The sequence below is a fragment of the Hyposmocoma kahamanoa genome, unplaced genomic scaffold (genome assembly GCF_003589595.1).
Source record: "Hyposmocoma kahamanoa isolate Upper Pololo Valley unplaced genomic scaffold, ASM358959v1 102, whole genome shotgun sequence".
Taxonomy (NCBI): domain Eukaryota; kingdom Metazoa; phylum Arthropoda; class Insecta; order Lepidoptera; family Cosmopterigidae; genus Hyposmocoma; species Hyposmocoma kahamanoa.
In genome coordinates this window covers 18,795,624-18,815,912 of record NW_020653337.1, presented here as the reverse complement: position 1 = coordinate 18,815,912, position 20,289 = coordinate 18,795,624, and the positions used below count along the sequence as shown (strand labels likewise).

At 36.4% G+C, this 20,289-nt stretch overlaps 2 protein-coding genes across 4 annotated transcripts in view; one reads left to right on the top strand and one right to left on the bottom strand.

The window, feature by feature from the left end:
* LOC113231578 overlaps positions 1-11,687 on the top strand; it is a 216,983-nt gene extending 205,296 nt beyond the window's left edge. For all 3 annotated transcript variants that reach the window (XM_026465937.1, XM_026465927.1, XM_026465948.1), the window contains 2 exons: positions 1,350-1,421; positions 10,602-11,687. In XM_026465937.1, coding sequence (XP_026321722.1) covers positions 1,350-1,421; positions 10,602-10,690 — 161 coding nt within the window. In that variant the 3' untranslated portion in view covers positions 10,691-11,687. The remainder of the gene's footprint in view (positions 1-1,349; positions 1,422-10,601) is intronic.
* Positions 11,688-12,262: 575 nt separating this feature from the next.
* On the bottom strand, positions 12,263-18,741 carry LOC113237030 (profilin). The gene is made up of 4 exons (XM_026473275.1): positions 18,565-18,741; positions 13,467-13,638; positions 13,069-13,168; positions 12,263-12,935 (listed from the first exon to the last, which is right to left on the bottom strand). Exons 1-3 carry the CDS (start codon positions 18,673-18,675, stop codon positions 13,071-13,073), a joined length of 381 nt encoding a protein of 126 aa, XP_026329060.1. The 5' UTR covers positions 18,676-18,741; the 3' UTR covers positions 12,263-12,935; positions 13,069-13,070.
* Between the last annotated feature and the right edge of the window lie 1,548 nt (positions 18,742-20,289).

The window sequence follows — 20,289 nt, the reverse complement described above, 5'->3', positions numbered from 1 at the left end:
ATTTTCATAACCTCGAAAGTAATTTTGAGAGGAAAATAGTTTTTCTTTTAAACCTAACCTAACCTAACCAAACCTAATCGTGTATTTGAAATAAACATCCAACATAGCCTGAAAGAACAACGGTTTCGTTATAATTCGGTTTTCGGTGTAAAGGAATTTCGAACAAACGCCACTTCGGAAAAAAATATTCGAGTTTGTGATAGGTTACCGAAAAGCATGGCACGTCGCGACGGTTCGTTGCTATCTGTTGAGGCCACTCGAGTCATCGCTACTGCCAAGGTTGCTCGGTCCACGACCGGAACCACCAACTCAAAAAACTATATTTCGATTTCGTTGCAATCAAAGTGTTTATCTTTGTTGACTGGAGGTTTTTACAGAACTCGCACTGGAAAGGTCGGATGCGCTATGGCCACGAGTCAAAACGGGTCCAGCAAGGTCGAAGCTATCGACCCAGCCCTTGAAACAATAACTTGATCTGACGCAATCTATGTACCTAATGGCAAAGGGCCCATGTAATACGATTTCAATCGGTGTGACTAACACATTTATTCTTCAAATTAGTAGAATGTATTGAATGGAGTGCATTGAATGTCTTGCACTCCTTTTTTAAATATCCCTTCGGCACAGCTGTATGAGAATTTTGCATCAATAAATACATAAAATATTAGTCCATTTCTTTCTATATTTTTTTGATAATAAGTAAATAGACACTGCGTACATCGTTGTAAAGTAACACCTAAATGACTACGTGGTGTTAAAAGATTAAAATAAAATGTCACAATGAATATGGTCAAAATCGAGATATTTTGTATGTATTCTTACAATACATGCACAATGTTGTATGTTGCACATAAATACTTACTCAATAGTACACCTCAATCTGTTAGCAACAGAGGTTCGATGGTGAGGAATAATAAGTAACTTATATTGACTTCGATTGAAAAAGGTTCATTATTACGAAATTATTTAAAAATGAGAGAATTATCAATCACGAAGGCTGTGGAAACATTGTGTTGGAAAGGCGATTGGCAGATTTGCGAGCGAGCCGGGTGAACGATCGCTATAGGAACCGGTCGGAGGGGCGCAGGGAGGCGGGGGCAACGGGCAGCGGGCAAAAGGGATCCTCCAGGGAATGTGCCTCCGACAGTCGCCCTCCTCTATCACTGCACAGATATTTCCGGCTCACTTAAAACAAATAGTTTAAAATTAAAAGATTGCTCATGACGGATGTCCTTTATCATAATCGGACTGTTGGTGAATTTTTATCAGTCGAAACTTGCCAAATTAACATAGGAATTTTTAAACATAAATATTAGTAATTGATTACAATCATGTATTGTTTGTTGCAGGGAACAATGGAAAGGAGAAAGAAACTGCACGAAGCAAGGAAGCCACTTCTCCGGCAGCCCGCTCCGCCAACGGTCAGTATTACTATCACGCACGACCAGCCGCTCATTTATCTCCTCCAGCTTCCTGTTCCATCGCAACATTGATAACCACGTGGTAGGATCTGAATGGTTGAATAATCGTATTTGTCACCGGAACCCCAACTCTGGGAAGAGAGGGGCGGCGGCGGCGCGCACGTGTTGCGTGGCGTCCCCGAGGGCAGCTGCCTTTACGGCGCAGGCGCCACTACCACCCTTGTGCTCTCCCCTCCGTGCTCCCCTCTCTGCAGGGGCGCCAACAACTCCCTACGCCCTACCCTACTCTATCTTTTGCGGAAATTGGAATTCTCCTATTTGATCGCCTGCTATGATTTCAATAACTCAACTCTACTTATGATCTAAAAACGAATTATCGGTAGAATTGATGAGCTCTATACACACGGTACCTAAAGGCGCAAAATGTTTATATCCGATCGTTGACAAGGTTTGATTAACCAAGCATTGTGCTAATAATGATAATACATGCTTTATATGATATTATTTCGAAGACAATGAAGTGACATAGTTTATATTACATAGACGTAGAGCTAGCGTTGCATGGTGGATCTGACTCTTGCTAAAGATACGTCTGTTCTACATAGCACAGAAAACTCTTTCTAAACATGTGCCCTGACGGGGGTCTTCACGATCCAAGGGACACGTAGTGCAAAAAACGTGTTTCGAATTCATTACACGATTGTTTAGCTGTGGAACATAAGCAATTTAAATTAGGCCATAGAGAATTTCATTGTTTTCATTGTTGGAAATTCTATGCCAGTTTTTTTACAGCCTTTGTAATACAGTGCCATGAGCGCCATTTGGTTAAAAACTGCCAAATACATTACAGTTATCATAAAGAATATAACTTCTCTGATATCAATGGATGTAGAGTGAAATACGATGTTTCCGCCTCATTAAATGAGTGGACATCAAAGCAACAACGCGGATATGAAAGGATAACATTATCTATAAATTTCACTATACAAACACCCTACATAATTACCATAAGAACACTTGAATCAGCTGTTAGTGACGTCATGACCACTTTATATCGGGAGCGGGATCTTTGGTAGCCTGTCTTCATTTTCATTAAATTGACTGAACTTGAGTGAGCAAAAGTATTTGAGTATTCCCAAATTGATGTTCTGATTCCCGTTCATTGTCAGTGCTCGCGATAACATTGTTTTAAAATAACTTCCCTGCATTCATATTACTACTCTGCTTTTTGCTTTGATATAACAAAGAACATTCTTGTTTAATATTCTTATTAATTACACAGGGTGTAACATAACGTCTCTACAAATTCGAAATGGTGCTACTTACTTTACTTACTTGCGTACTTTACCAAAAAATTATATAATCAAAATTTGCTTCCCCGAGCGATGGCCGCGTCTCTTTCATATGGGAAAACAAAATAAATTTTGCGAAAATAACATTTATATTCACTCTTACCATAATATACATGCACGTTTTCCAAAGCAAGTAATGAAATACGTATTATATATCTTAATATAACGTCTGCCACCTACGCCTACAATAAACTAATAGTTTTTTATTTATATAGCCATTCGCGATGTGGATTGAGTGGTTTTAGTGGTCGTTTGTAATATTTTATTTCCTTAAACAGCAGAGTCAAAACCAGAAACATTTTAAATCCACATCAATAATGTCAAATCATCGGTGAAAACGGTTGACCTCAACCCCGTTACTTTCCTATTGCCTTTGAACTGTGACCGAATTTATTTCAACAAACGCTTCAATTAGAAATCGATTATATAATGGAAACTTGAATCTTACTATATTTAGCAATGATAGACGGATAGATAAACTTTTTATTCACTAATATGAATCAAATAGAGATTAAACACAAAATTTATAACATAACATTATTGTCATAGCAGTGAAAGGGCGTTAACTCAGCATATGCCAAAGTTTCTCATGGCGCTGGTTTTCATCATCATCATCAGTCAGGGATAAAATTATTTCTAAGCAAAAATATAACGACTATGCCTAAAGTTATGCTTTACAATAACACATAATAAAGTGTAAATAGTACATATAAAATAATTTGTTAGATATTTTTATAATTGTGGTTGCAAATAGGTTTTAGTTTAGTATAATGTGTGTAGTATATATAACATGAATAGATCAGTAAAAATTAAATTCTATTCTAGAAAGACCACAGAAAAGAATACACACAGTGGGTTTAGAAGTGCTTGTAGCTAGATTTCTTTTAAAAAAACGGGAAATAGACTTTGTGACATTCTTCAAGAGCGTGTACTCGCTTAGTTAGGTCATGTAAGCTGCACACTAGCCTCCGTCAGGGTCGTCGGCCGCGCAATGAGCTTCTCTATCAGTACATTACAGACACGTCAATGTAGTCATTTAATCAAATATAAAAAACTAGTCACCAACCAACGTTGGGTCTCCCACGAAGAAACTGTGAAAAGTAGCATTTACTTTTTTTTGCTTGTTTACACAAACCAAGCTATAGGTGTGATTTTCTAAATTCGAAATGAAAATAACGATACTTCAGGGAAGAAAAGACAAAAACCAAACTATAAAATTGTACTATCTTTGTAAATGTTTTGTTACATGTCCTTTTTATTTTTTATAGCTATTTTTATGTAAAAATTTCATTTTTGACGAAAAGAATTTTTTCGACTAAATAGATTGAAAGAGCTACAAAATTTAAACTAATTACTTCAATAGATAATTTTTGATAAAATTGCTTTTTTACGCCTATTCTTCCCCGAAGTATCGATATGCTATCGATATGATATTGTTTTTTTTGCTGTTTGGCCCAATGGTTGACTGTTGGAGAATATCTTATGGCATTAAGTCCACCATTTGCACTTCAGTGTATTCTACAATAAAGTTTAAATAAATAAATATGCAGTATTGGACCGAGAAAGAAAAAATCCGGGTAGGTGTAAAAATTGGTGTCCAGTTTATGCAAGAGTTATATATTGAACTCTTCATGACGCGTACCAAATATCATGTTTATTCATAGCGCCAGCTGCTGTAAACATTCGCGTCACTCCGAGCATTTGGATCTATTCCAGTGTTACACTTTTACGTGAAACAACCGTACAAATGGACTCGTGTTTCCGTTGCCCCCATTCCTGAAATACTTCTGCTCTAATCTCATCTTTCGTAAATTACGAAATCAGTTCATAAAACTCCAATCCTCTATCTAAAACGAAACTCTGCATAAAGTATACTGCAAAATACTTATAATGCAAATTGTGACACTTACTCGTCGTAGGTACACATACACAGATTATGAATACAGTTCATATATTTTATCTACAATATAGAGATAATGAAAAAATCCATTACGATAAAATTGAGTCAACTATTTGTAACATTTTTCCATTGTACCCATTGACTTACAATTATAATTGTACCATAAATATTTTGTTTGTTTCTGCATATATTTATAATATAATTCGATTGATCATCTGATTCGTTTTTACGTTAGAAATAACTACGTTGCATAGATTACATTGCACAGATTGAAAATGTAATTACACGTAATGGGTGTCAAATAAAATTTAATAGAGCACTCATCAGTTTGACCACTGTTGCTGTAACCAGTGGGGTCGGTGACCTGCTTCATCTACAATTAATAATTCAAACGTGGCAGCGGGCGTCGGCGGCGAACCACATTTGGCCAACACTTTTTTCACACCAGCGATCTGACGTGAGCACGATGATCAAGTGCTCGCCACTCGTTAAAAATTAATTTAATTTCACGTCTAGCCATCTTGACGCTTTTATGACTATATTTACCTATACTATATTTACTCGGCCTTTAGGAAGGTAATTAAGATAGACAGGCGTAGGTATGTTGAAGCAGTTGGTATTGTTAATTTCTGGACGCTTATATTTGTACAAACTACAGTAGCAATGTACCTATTTCTATAGCAGCAGAGCTCCTTGTGAGAAAAGTTCGTCCAGGGAAGAACTACCAACTTACCTATTTCTGCCGCGAAGCAGTAATATGAGTATTGCTGCGTTCCGGTTTTGAAAGACAAGGGTGCTGGTGAAATTACAGGCACATGGGACTTGTCAACTTATGACAGGCGCAGTGGCGACTTATAGCTCTGAGTGGCACTGCAACTGTTATGGACAGGCATGTAGATTACTCGATATTATAAAAAAATATATGAGCAGTGTATATTCGCACATATTGGCCATCCTAGGAATCTGAAACTTGAGCATGTTAGACCTGTTGTAAAGCATACGCGAGGTCGTCTTGACTGTGTTTTGCCACAACTCGCTTACTTCGCGATGGCTGTTTATGTGAAGGTCGGCTCTGGGCGACTCTACGTTTTCCACGTCCACGCCCTCATTACCGCCGCTCATTAGCCGGCGAAAGTGACTCACCGAGTCACTGCCTATCATTACCGATAAACATGGCACTCAACCCCCAATTCATTTCCTTCCTTTACCATAGCACATTTTCTGTATACGTGATGTAGGAACAGTACTCTGACAATACAAGGCAAATAAATGGCATTCCAAACGAAAACCACAGGAATATTTACGGTTAATTAAAATTATTATACCAATATGTGATGACTATTATACGAGTATATTACTATTATTTAGTTCGTATTGAGTAAGTAGGTATTCACATAGGTAATTTACATTTTACCATCCATTGGATAACCATGGGTTGGATATATTATGTACAGGTTGATACAAAAGTCTAACCCGTTTATTTTCTATTATCGTCTATTTTTGTAGGGCTTCTCCAATTGGTTTAGTAAATGTCTTAAAGCCTACTTCGTATTATCGTATTTATCTTTATCTAAGAAACCGACATCCTAAACCTCTTTATGGTTAATCCCTCACAAGAGTTAATTGACAACTGTCGTAAAGATATGTCACGATATTGTAGATCAAGTATATATCTTTTAGATTCATGGTATATATATAAGAAGTACTGACGGTCTGGTACATCTATCTGTTGATAAGTAAAGTGAACAAGTATCAATTCATCACTGCCCTTAACATCGATACTGTTTTCGAAAGTCATACGATATTTACGATCAAAACGTTCGCTTTCGGATTTCTCACTAGGAAGAGATAAGTTGGCGACACGTTACATGTGTACGCCGTTGTATTTTATCAAACTATGTCACCGCATGGCCTCAGGCGGATACTACTGGTTTGGCGGGTCCGTTACACCGAGAAAGTAGACCCAAGACGATCCGTGCGTTGCTGTAACTAACAAAATTGCATCGGTAACGTACTAATCAGCGATTTCTGAAGGAATATTTTACATAAATTGATCGCGTAAATAGTAACCTTTGCATACCAATACATTCGAAAACAAAGTATATACTTTAGATATAGATCTTTACATACAGTGACCAGCCAACCATTAAAGAAATTAATGAGGTAATTAATACTTCAGTTTTGGAAACAGACGAGCGTAATGATCATTTTAAATCTTTGATATTAAAATACAATTTAGTGGTAAATCAGTCGGCCGTTGTAACAACTGATACAGCCTGTATCCGAAAATACCCAAAGATTCATTATTAATTCCATTCTGCCTTCTCCCGTCCTTACATAAATAAATAAATGTTTTAACGATCATATTATTTATTGAGGTAAACAGACTAGAAAACAACACGAGACTCTTGATAAGAGGTCATGACACTTCGTCTTTAACGGAAAGAACGATTTATTTAATTACATTATTTATTAGTAACCCATTGCCACTTGCCACATATCACAGAAGGGCTTTAGTTCAAAAAGATTCTTTCCTTATCTCGTCTCTAAAAGGTTATTAAAGGTCCTTCTAAATCTACTAATCATTATATTGAACAAGCGAGTTATAGCAAGAACTGATGACTCACGACATGACATTTGTACAAACACGTAATCAACAAGGAAGTTATATTTATAACGCGTATTGACGACTCATAAAGATACACTTGATTTTTAAAGACCCAATCAATGTGCGCGAACGCAAATATCGCATTACAGTCAAGTAAACCGGCGCCAACGCGACGTGTGGTTAGCCAACCCGCTGCCCGCATGGACCGCTAACCTGCAACGCGTTCTAAGACACGTGCATCTTGCTTAGTTAAGTGAAGCACAGCACACAAGACTTAATTGTGTAGGTTTAAGATTTCTTCAACGAATTAGAATTTTCAATTTTCAATATCTAATTGGGTGTACACACAGCAATTTGTATAAAGAATTTCAATAGAAAATTAATTTAACTTTTATTTTAAATAATTAATGTGATCAAATTAACATATACCTGGATAATTGTTTTTATTGATATACACACATAAAAAATGTCATAGTACATTTTTGCTAATTACTGAAAATTAGATTTTGTTAACACCAGTGTTAAAAATGTAATAAAAAAAACAGATTTTCAGTAAGTGGCAAACACGTGCTTGACCCCTGGACACTTTTGATGTATGTATTATCTTAATAAATACGAGTACATGTATTAAATTATAATTTACAATAATTTATTAATTAACGCTTGAATTAAAATGAAAAACAAGACAATAAGACTTAAATGAATTAGATTCTCGAAGTTCTCTTTTCCTTCCTTTACCGTTCAATAGTCATAATTCTTTCCTCCAACGTAACTTTTTTACGAGTAATTCAAATGGCAAATAATCATTTAGAAGCTTGAGTTGGAGTTAGAAGATGTAGTATCAGGTGCGAGACTCGCGGGAGCGCGGAGGCTGGGCCGTGGATCAATACGGTGCCGGTACACCCGCCGCCGCCCGCCGCGGACCGACGAAAGCGAACGCTCCACATCGACCCCAGTGCCCTTCACCGAGGAGTCGACGACCCCTGGATGTACGCCCCACAATCTTCATGTCAGCCCTACACATAATCTTTGTGACCCGATTTATGCTGCCATGATCACGTTCCCAAATACCTAAGTAGTATCAAACATCAAATAAACTTCTGTTGAGTCAGTATCAATGTGATTCAATACTCAAAACATTAACGCATTTTTTTCCAATACTTCCGCAGACTTGGTGATTCAAAGTACACATAGATTTTATATTTGAATCAATAAAGGGTCATAGTCACTGCCAAACAATCTCCCAACTAAAAATTAATACTTTCAAATTAAAATTGCTGCTGCTGGTCCAGAGTTTATTTATGTAAATATGCTATTTAATCTAAGCTACTATCTCTGCGGGGAGTCTTAGCCAATGAACTTGAGTCAACCAGACCTCCACTGCGCTTTCTAAATAGATTTCAGGGTCACCGCAGTGAATATCTCATACGTAAATACCTACGTGCGTACAAGGTGAAGATAAGTAAAAATTGTCGATTCTCTTAAAAATTAAAAAATCCTAACTACTGTTTTTGTATTTTACTGAAATAGTCGAAAAGGGTCGGCGAAAAATAGCTGTAATTTTTCGTGCAAATGACTTCAGATTTTTGACTCGTGATGGGGTAGGGTGTCAGAAGCGGTCTCTCCACGACTATTTTAGGCAGCGCGCATGGCATTTGGGACGCGCGCGCTGGAAAATACGTACTTACCGATTTATTCTCGGATGCCTTACTAAAAGAGCACGCTTGCTTCACCCGCCAAATATTAGTTTTTTGTAATTTTGATTTCATATTTTACCACAATATAACGGACAGACCCATTACAATTTTGTTCCTTTGGTTAAACATCATTCCAATTTGAGCTGAAAAAGTAGAATAAGCACTGAATTCCTAAAGAATTCATTCACGGTCCCGTGATTTTAAAATTAATTCATATCTGTAGAGCGGCTGAAGCAGTGCTGTGTGTTAATTAAGTTTAGCTCAACACGAGTTGCTAGACAGTCAACGAGTTAGATTTTGTCCGGTCTAACGGTAGACTAACATCGTTAATTTGCACTGGCAAACACCGGGCCGCTGCCTAGTTTAAAAACATCCACTTTCTCTCAACTATTGGTAAGAATGTAGCGTATGAAAGAAACAATGAATAATTTTATTTCTCTTGTCATTATTAGGATTCTAGATGGTTTTATTTTCATTCCAATGCGCTGCTAAGTTTAAACAAAAGAAGTGTAGTCAAGGTCGGCCTCAGTTGTCAACAGCCGGCAGACTCCTCGCCCATCCGGTGATTGATCGTTTCTTTATAACCCCAATTTTATTGAGACACGTTTAAACAGCCAAGACACATTTAGCTAGTAAGTGTTTAATTTCTTAGAAATTTTCATGGTTATGGTGTCTCTACATATAGAATAGTAGTAGCTACAACGTTAACCTTATATTCGGGCGGGCAGACGTGAATAATGACTGACTAGGCAATATTCCCATATTCGGGACTGCGTGGACTCTAGTTCCATTTACACCTATTGATATAGGGTGCGCAGTACTGCGCACGGGTGTCGGAACGGGAGCAGACAGGGATGAGGCGGTGGCGGTGGGTCCGGACTGAGGCGGTATCGACCGCGACGTGGCTCGAGGCACGCGTACAGCCGTACACTTGACATTCGCGTTCCTTTGCCTCCCGGCTAGGGGTTCTCGACCCCTTACTTTACGTATAAAACATATCTATATGATATCTTTTATACATTTTCACATTGTCGCTTTATGAATATTGCGAGTTTCTAATAGAGACCTCAAATATAAGGACGATAGACAACTAAAATGCATGTTGCAGCCTGAATGTTTGACCTACTGCCTTTCAAACATAGGGTCGTGGATTCGACGAATGCGGGCTTGGAGTTTATTGGAATTGGAGTGCGAAATTTTGTTTGAAATTTACCATGAGCTTATGCGTGAAGGAAAACATAGTGAGGAAACCTGTACATATCTGCAATAATGTGAACATTACTGTGTTCCGGTTTCGAAGGGTATGGGTGCTGGTCAAATTACAGGCACATGAGACTTGTCAACTTATGTCTCAGGGTGTCAGGCGCAGTGGTAGTGCCCCTCAGATCTTTGTGATTTAAAGCTCTGAGTGACAGTGCAACTGTTAAGGACAGGCGTACAGCGTACACTGTTCGTCCCGTCACTTATTATTATAAAAAAGAGCACTTAAATTCCCGCGTGGGAACTACAGTCCAAGCTCTCTCATGGTGAGAGAAGGCCTGTGCCCAACAGTGAGACTATGTATAGGCTAATTATTATTATGTCTTATATTCAAGATTACAATTGACTTTTTTTTGTTGACAGGCGACGAACACCCGGGGCAGAAACAACGGAAAGGATTCTTTAGAAGTCTTTGGAAGAAATCACGCCATTACTCTTTAGAGCATCCATAAACGAATGAGATGGAATAAGAATAGTTTGTTCCAAAGTGTACCTATTTATAAATATTTTACATGGCAGCTAGTCATGGTTTTTCGAGTTGTGATTTCACTACATAACTCATATAGGAAAATGCACAACGTCGGTAATAATTAGTTTTGTACCTACTCTATTATAAGAAAAAACCGTTATATAATCGGGGGTTAAAATAAAATCTTACTTACGTGTCGGTTTGTTTAAAGATGTCGATTTCTTGTATTATCACCAAATTCAATTCACAATGAAGGTTTAAACAACTCAAAACAAATGCATATACATATATGCGTTACCCAACGTTGGTGTTGACGCACGTTAAAGAAAGTTAAGTCACTATGATTCGATTAAAGAATGGACTTTGTTTAAACAATGTATAGCTATATCGTCTAATCATTATTATATCAACGCATAATTTATTTGTAAGTTAACAAGTACGTATTCGTATCAACTAAAACTTTCTTTTCGTATAAATAGAAGTGTAGAAATGTAGATAACCACGTAGTAAGTACGAACACCAGAACTAATTTCATTTTGATAATTATAACGTTATGAGAAGCCCGCTTTGTATTTTCCAATGCAAGGATTAATTTTGTACTCAGTAGTATGTACCTGGCGGTACACATTAACAATTTATATAAAAGTTCTTTTCAATTAAATATTCTCATTTTACAGGGTTGGCACCTATTTGTCAGAACGCTTCAGCACCGCGGTCACACAAAACGCGTGTTTATACTCCATATATTTAGTGTTGCAAGTGTGTTGAGAAATGGGATTCAACCCTTATACGTTTTCATTATGTAGATTTAGAATATGATGGAAATTTAATCCTTGTGTGTTTTAATAGTAAAGAACCAAGCTATTGCTACAAGTTAAACATTTTATACCAATCCTTGTATTCGAGTGTACTTAACTCTTTTATTGTAGATTTGTCAAAGGGAAAATAAATTATGTTCATTAGCAATACTTTCGTAGTTTCAATTATCAATTGGGATGTCACCACACTTATCGGACAGAGATTCGCGTTAAGCCGGTCAAAAAAGCACTAAGTCCATGTTATAAAAGCGAAAAAGCGTTTCGCATGAACATCACCACTACAGCTCGGCTCAAGTCTATACCGCTTCAGTGTAGCGACTTCCTTATAACCCCATGTAGACTATCATTAATAAGGTTTGTTAGGAGATTACTACAGAAACCAATTATAATACAAATCGTTTTATTATTAGATAGACACAGTTCCCATCGCTTATCAGAAACAATGTACAAAGCTATAGTAGTAATATCAAATATAAACAATATGCACCCTTCGTTTACTGCAAGCCTTGAATAAGGATACAGGGTAATTGAGCGCTTCTAGTTTCTGCAGCTAAGAGATAGAATACAACAGAATGCAATATGTTTATTATTCACTACAAAAGATTATAAATGCGACATAATTAAAAAGAAGCATAGCAGAAAATTCAAGACGGTATTCACGACCTCACGGGCCGTGTCTGCCGCCCGCAGCCCGCCTCAAGGATCTTACGGTGGCGGGCATACTCACACGATGGTTCCAGTGGGACTAGAGATTATAAATTAAAATTGTAATACTTTACTTGGGTTACAGTGTCTTTCAATTTGTAACAAGCCCTTACACAAATGCTTATTTGTAATTATATTATATATGTTGTATGTATATCGTTACAGTAATTTCATTACGTGATTATTATAATTTCTCATCAAGCACCTGCTTGCCTGTTAAATCTTATAGCTGAGAGTAGAGGAAGGGTGTTGAAACTGTTTACACTAGGTACTATGATATAACAGTATTATAGTTAAATATAGCTAAATACATGAAACCGATTTAACAAGAGCCAGGATGCTCGAAGAGAAACTTAAAAAAATCTCTATACATCATGCTTTGAGACCTGCTTGCAAAGCTAAATAATGCTTTACTTATACTGGTCAATAAAAGCAAATTTTAAAATACAAATTTAAACCATTGTACAGTAACAATTACTCCGTGGAAGCGGTGAGCGTATAAAAAGGGTCCAGAATCCGCAAAGTAATTGTACCTGCATACAGTTACTAAACGCATCAGACACTGATGACGCCATAATTTATCAAATATCAAAAGAAATGAACGGTCCTTATCACTTCATAGAATATACAAAATGCAGTTTACTTATTTCCCTGTGGAAAAAATATTATCTTATAAAGTATCCTTAGATCACTGGGCGCTTCGATCTGAAAAAGAAACGTATTCACTGAGACGATGTTCACGAGTTTGAGCTATCAATGATAGAAAGTGATGTTAAGTAGCAAAATGTTTTGAGTACATGTGATTGTGAATTTAGTCATAATTATATCTAGAACTAACCTTTAATAACCACAGGTAATTAAATAGTCTCCTAACTTCTCCACTACAGACGCGGCTTGTTGGGGTTGGATGGGCTCTTCATACAGTGAAATTACGACGGCTGAAAAAAATATTTACATGTATCATTTGTACCATCATTTCTCTATTTGCATAATCGTGATAACGTTTATAACGGGTGAGGAATTTATTGTAAACAACAATGTAGGTAATTGTATTAATTATGCCGAGAGTCACGTCACGTCATTTGTTAAAAAGGGTTCATAAACAACTTCTATAAAAACAGACCTCTTCCGTAAATGATACAAATAAAAAAAACAATTTTCCTTGTAAATTCATATTATGGAATAGAAGAAAATCTAAAAATACACATTTCCCGTAGAATACAGGCGCAATCTCACCTTGCTGTGTTTTCATGCAGTGTACGCCGACCTTGCCGAGTTTTGCGCGTATGATGCGGTCTGTGCCACTGAGGTAGATGTATCGCGCGCCCGCTATCGTCACGCCTCCGCTCGTCAGGAGTGATTCATTCTCGAAACCCGCCACTATTTTCGCAACTTCATCTTTTGATATCTGTGAACAATGACATCTTTGTATAAACGCCTTATTTCTAAGCACGTGCTCAGCAAGACATCAAAGGAAACAGGACATCTATTACTATCGCAATCAGGTCGCATCTAGTAGGACTCGACAGTTGAACAAATAAAGGGATGCGCTCAATCAAGGTAAACAAAAACCTACTCTCCAATTCAATGTAGAAAATCAAATACTAAATAAACCTACTCTCCATGATTCTCCGGCGTCCTTTCGTTGATGATTCGACTTGTAACGAAACAAAGGTCATTAATCGCTCACTATACCTACTGCTGATGAACACCCAATACTAAAAAGAGAAATTTCTTTTAGAGCCGCCTATTGTATACAACCTGATTCGGAAGATGTAATAAGGTACAAACCGCTGCTATATAATTGTATTAGTCTCTGAATAAACGATTATTATGGAAAAGCGTCATATTGCAAATATTTTTTGCATGCGAAATATTAATTGCATGGCGTCAATATAATGTTACGTCTTTTTGCGATAGCTGTACGTTCTCTTTCCAAATGTGTTGTACAGTTAAGAGCGCGTCAAGTTTGATATTATGGACAAAAGCCCTTTCTTATCGCAATAATTGAATTCAAATCTCAACCGAGCTAGACGTGTCCTTGACATGGCCAATAGGCCACGCAAGTGATAACAACACTTCTTGGTTTTACGATTAGGATTATTCCTAAAGTATTATTCCGCGTAATAGACTGCATCGGGTTCTCCTAAACACTCATGAACAGCGGCGATGTTTTCGGCAGATATTGCGTTTCTCTGACGTACGGTAGTTGGCTGATGGTTCACTGAACCGGCCGAACCGAATTTGAACAACCAAACGTTGAGTAGTCGACTGGGAAGGACGAAAAGGTAAACCGTAAAATGATCATAAGCTGTACCTTGCTATGATGATTATTTGTCTTCAGTGACTGGAAAATAAACAACAAATTTGACAAAAGCAGCCCCAACAACATGCCCGCTATGAACTGTCAAAATCGACCCGCCCTTGATGGAAATCCCTTTAGAGGCAAAAACCGACCACTAGTTTCTGAATTTTGAATCTGCCTTACAAATGAGTAATAGAGTTTAATAAAATAAAGATTGTTTGTGTGGCAAAAATACTGGTCAACATAGTAAATTCATAATATACGTTATGTTGCAACTTATTAAAAAAACATGTAACAATTAAAATTACTAGGCAAGCGGTAAATACGCAATAACCTCTACATTTCCGCGTAGAACATTACCATCACGTTGTCACACAGATATGATTACAACAGTAAGTCATCGATTTGTGATTTCACATATATTTGCAGTAATGTTACTTAATATAACGATACTGCCCATTTTGATTAGATGTCAAGACAAATAACGACTAGTTCATACACGAACGCAAGTAATGAATAAACTGTATTGGAGAATCTTGGTTGATAATGAGAACTAACTAGAAATAAGTTGGAAGGAAATACTATCATCCAATTACAAATTAGGCAAGCAACTTTTAACAAGTTTTATTCCAATAATAATAACATACATCAATTCTCCTCATAAATGTGTTTTAATTACACCACAGACGGACCATACCTACCAAGTTGGCAATCTAGTATTTAGCAAACAAGATAAATAGCTTAGTAAGTTAACACTATTATTATTTTTCTTTTTTAACGCACACACTCATAGCCGCGCACTAGGGACACATATAGACAACCATAAATTACACCCAAACTCACGAGAGAAACGAATGTATTTCGTATAACTATCAGAAATTTTATTTCAATTCTGTATTTTTGACTCATTTTTAATTACACTAGTGCACTTGTGTTTGTAGTTATCAATGAGGCTTCGGAAAATTGTATGCAAATTCTTTTACACCTTTTATTGCAAAGGAACTGCTAACTGCCTATATACTAAGCTACTGACTAGAATAAGCGCGTTTATGCACTGCATCCCATACGTATTCATTCCTAATCCGAGACCATACAAATCTAAAAAACTCAGACCCACTTCGGATGTCACTTGTGCACTAAGTCCAATTCGAATTTGAGAAAATACAAATATCGCTTGCACACCTAGAGATAAAACGATCCCTGTGACATTTCGGATCGTCATTTGGTGGATTCGGAACTGGGGGTCTACTCTCGATCTCCGTCCGAAACAAATACTGCCAAATAAGCAATACTTGACCAAATGAAAAGACGCCTGATGCGAATGAAGCTTCATACTGGATACTTATCTTTTAATTTTTCACCAAGATAAAGGTCCAAAAATGCTACGGTCACTTTTCTTTACAAGATTAATCGGTTTACATTGGAAATGTATAACTGTTTTAGGTACAGGGTCAAGAGCACGTCAAGCTTGACAATTAAGACTTAAATCCAACTCTATGCCGCCTACGATAAGAACGGTCCAAAGTACAAAGTGACAAGCTTGACGTGCTCTTGACTATACTTATTCGTTTTTAGTATTAGCCTTACACGTGAGAGCCGGACGAAACATCCTTTCCTGTACGTCTGGCAGTAATAGGCGAATACGCGTTTGCGATTGGCAAATTCTTTCATGACAATGGGAAACATTTTAGTGTATGCCATTGACACGACTTTTTAACTTTATTGTGTAATTAATAAGTGTGTAAATAAATGGTTTTACCCACAAAAATTATTTAATCCTTTTACTGTAGGGCTAACACGACAGGGCGGGACTTGCGCGAGACATAAATAGCGGGATTTCTATGCGAGAACAGCAGTATCTCTAACACACCACCAGTATGGTATTTTCCTGCCTGTGGATCTGTCTGTTACCTATGTCTAGTGCAAAACAGCACTTCCGATTGAAGAGTGGAGAGAGCAAGTACAATTCTAGGTACAAATCTAAGACTCACGGCCAGCAACGCATTTGCCATATCTCAAAGGACCTTAAATCCACACTGTTGAATTTACACGTTTTTAACAAACTTTGCTCTAGAATGCAGGGTTGGAAAAATCATGCTTTTTTGAAAAAAATCGAATAAAGCACGATTTTTTGAATAAATCCTAATTAATGACGATTTATTTAGATTTTTAATTTTATCACACAGTTTAACTATATTTTTGCGTAAAACGTGGTAATGTACAAGGTTAATTAACCGCGGCAAGCTAGTTCTTCTGTTTAAGTATTATAATAATGATATTGATTTCTCGGATGTAAAAGACCTAGACAACAAGTGTGGTGATACCCTAAGGACACTATATTAGTAACGAAAATTGTTTACAGGCGGCGGTAATTATTTCCAATAAGACTGTTACGATGAATTTAATGACAATAATAAAAATCCTAGACTAGTAATTCCGCTCTTGCAAAGAAACTAAACTAATTTGAGAATAAATGTTTGATTCCACATCCACGACAACTATGTGGAATTAAATGGTATTTCCAGTCATTTCAAATGGACTGTTGATATAACTATCTTTAAGAATGTAAATATAAAAAAAAATGTTATTTAATAATTTTCAAAAGGAAGATTTTGTTTAAAGAAAAAAGAGAAGGTCTATTATTAAGATGAACCAGCACTTTGAATAAAATGTATATACAACATAAGAAATCTACTCATTAATTTATGGGTTTATCCTAAAAGGGAACAATTTAAATTGGAAAATGAAAACAATAACATATAGCAGGTTTCTAAATGAAATTTTTTCTTAATTATCAGCTAAAATGACAGGAACTAACCTTAAGATGCAACTGGGATGATTAAACTTGATTCTTTATCAATTCACTCTCAAATAAAAAGATTACCAACTGAAACAAATGTCCAGTGAAACTATACACTTAATTAATGTACAGTCATCAAGCTTATAACACTTTTGTTCAAATATCCAGTGCAACAGAACAAGGTCCGTCAATATGTAGCTTGATGTGCTGCTGTCTGTATAAGTATTTGGTTAGACTGAACCAAAGGGGGCACAATGAAAATGAGCTTAAAATAATTTTGAAAAGTGATTGATTATGCTCATTTCAGAGTTTAGTTCTTCATTAATATTTTAGGTTAATATATCATTATTTAAGTCAATTTGATATGATGATTTTTTAAATAATGGTGAAAACCAGATGATTTATTGGAAGAAATGTGTAATTGTATAAATAAATTGTAAAAGGAAAGGAAGAAAGGAAATATAATTTCAATAAGGAAAATTTTATCAACAAGACATCGTAATCATGATAGTTCAAAAGTATAGCTGTATGTTTTATTTTTAGATATGATTTAATAACATTATGTATCAACTCGTATTTTAAATGTAACAGCTAAGCACGTGTCTAAGGAGGGTTAACTGCTGGTGTGATCGGGAGATTTATGTATTAGGCATGAAACGACCTCAAGACACAAACTCAATGCCTGCTTTCTTCAAAAATAGGTAACTAATTTTGGAGAAAACCGACATACCTATCTAAGCAAAACACAGTTGCTGATATTGAAAAATACAAAAATTCACATAGAGCGTTTACATTAATTAAGACAAAGCCAATTGTAATTCCAACGTTAAATATATACTATGATTATGACAAAATTCTTTAATGCTCATCCTTAACAACCTATTACCCACGTCTCGAGATACCGGCCGGCTTATCGCCGTAGTTTCAACCGACAGTACTGCAACAGGCAATAAGACAATTTCGTTGATATCTTCTAAGTTGTTCCAGACAACGAAAATGAAGGAATAATCAGGTAATGCATTCGCTCCATCAGAAAATCACGTTTCTTGTTCGATTTTGACTGCCACATGTCGCCATCTTGTAAAACTTGCCGGATAGTATTCGTCATCCGATTATAATAAAAGCACATTGTCACGAACCATAGCGCACTATACATCACATTTGCACCAATTAAACCTTGTTTTCTAACATATCACTTGGCACGAGGTTGAACAAAACTAGAAACTTACTTCGAAACCTTCCGACTTGGCCCAGACATTTCCGTCGTGACCGGCAATCGCAGCCTTTGTAACACATCTGGATGCCATTAACTGTTTATCAACATAATCTTGCCAGCTCATTTTGATTGAGTTCAATTAAAATAAAACTACACTTGGCTAAACACAATCTACTCTTCGCAACGAGCAAACGCTCCACACGAACAAAAAGCACTGCCGTTTCAAAATGGCAGCGTGTGCATAGACACCACCGGAAATACATAGCTGCCAACGTGCCCAACAAATTTTAATGCGTTCACTTTTAAGAAAATCCATAGACAATCAAAATGAATTTGTCTTTACATAAACGATGTGCTGAGTTACATTGACAAAGCCGCACACTGATTCACTAGTGAATAGACATGGGGAATAGCGTTACATTTCTATCGCCGTGACTGTCGTTCCGGTTCCAAAAAAATCACAGTGATAAATCATCGTGATTTTGTCACGACTGTTACTTCCGTGACCTTGTCACGCCTATAACTTACTTCACGATATACGGTTTTAGCCAGCGGTTTCTTTCTAATACTTATAGCCGTTTTTTATAGAATTATTTAAGTTTTTACTCCCTTTGTAATAACTAATAAGTTTCAATTCCATTAAAAAAGTTGATTTTGTATTTAATATAATTTTGTTTGTTACTTATTTAATGCGAATCTTTGGATTGTTAAAAATAGCAATAAAGTGTAATGTAATTATATTTCTAGTAGAATACACAAAGTAGATTATACATAAATATAAAACACCAACTCTTCCTATAATAAAACAAATATACAAAAATATTTTACTTTGTTCATAAATAGGTTTATAATAACTGCTGCAGATTTTTTTCATCCGCCTTTTCTAGTAGTAATAAGCACCTACGACCCTTGTGAGTGAGCAAAGAAAGTCATCCTATTTCAATCACTCCCATCGCCGAAATGGCCCGATTTGAAGAGAACTACAACGAGTTACGCGCTCAGTCACCACGGAACGGAGATCGCGCATTATATCAAATACGTATGTCGTGATGTGAGTGACAGGGATAGCTATTGGAACGGAGGAACACCTATGTGACTTTGGAACGTCGTTCCTTCGGAACGAGTCACGGTGATACTGTTTGACGGCGGATCATCGTGATTTTTTTTCCGTGACGTTATTTATCACCCACCCCTACTAGTGAATGCCAAATGCCAATTATAGAGAGGTCGCAGCCACTAGTAGAGGTGGGTGTTAGCACTTTAAAAAGTTTGGTTTTTAAAATAAGCACATAAGCACGCTTTTTTAAGAGTCGGTCTGTTCAATACTCAACAATTTCATTTTTTATAACATGCTTATGTTTCAAGTCCCGTCATCTATGTTACCTAAATAAATTAATTCGTCAATATGAATAATAATTTTTGAAATAAAAATAAAACTTGTGTATTACAAAATTAAATAAACTTACTTATCTTAAAACAAATTAAATTGGTACTGAAGGTCTTATGAAATGATAGAGAAGAGTATTGACGTGACCTTATGCGACCTCAGTGCGTGACAATTAAGTCAAGTGGATTCGCATAAGTGAAGTTAGGCTAAATTTATGATGATAATGATGAATCGATAAGTTGAATCAATATAATTGACGTGAAAAAATATGTTAAAATAGATAAATAGCAATTAATGTAAAAAGTTAGACTTATTTATGGAATATAATTCCATCCTTGGCTAGGCTGGATG

What these genes read in the sequence shown, in the direction of transcription:
- LOC113237030 (XM_026473275.1), bottom strand. Translation starts at nt 18,675, where the DNA reads ATGAGCTGGCAAGATTATGTTGATAAACAGTTAATGGCATCCAGATGT. An exon ending in CCAAGTCGGAAGGTTTCGAA is followed by an intron (nt 13,639 to 18,564) that starts GTAAGTTTCTAG and finishes CATTGTTCACAG; the next exon opens with ATATCAAAAGATGAAGTTGC. An exon ending in CTGCATGAAAACACAGCAAG is followed by an intron (nt 13,169 to 13,466) that starts GTGAGATTGCGC and finishes TATTTTTTTCAG; the next exon opens with CCGTCGTAATTTCACTGTAT.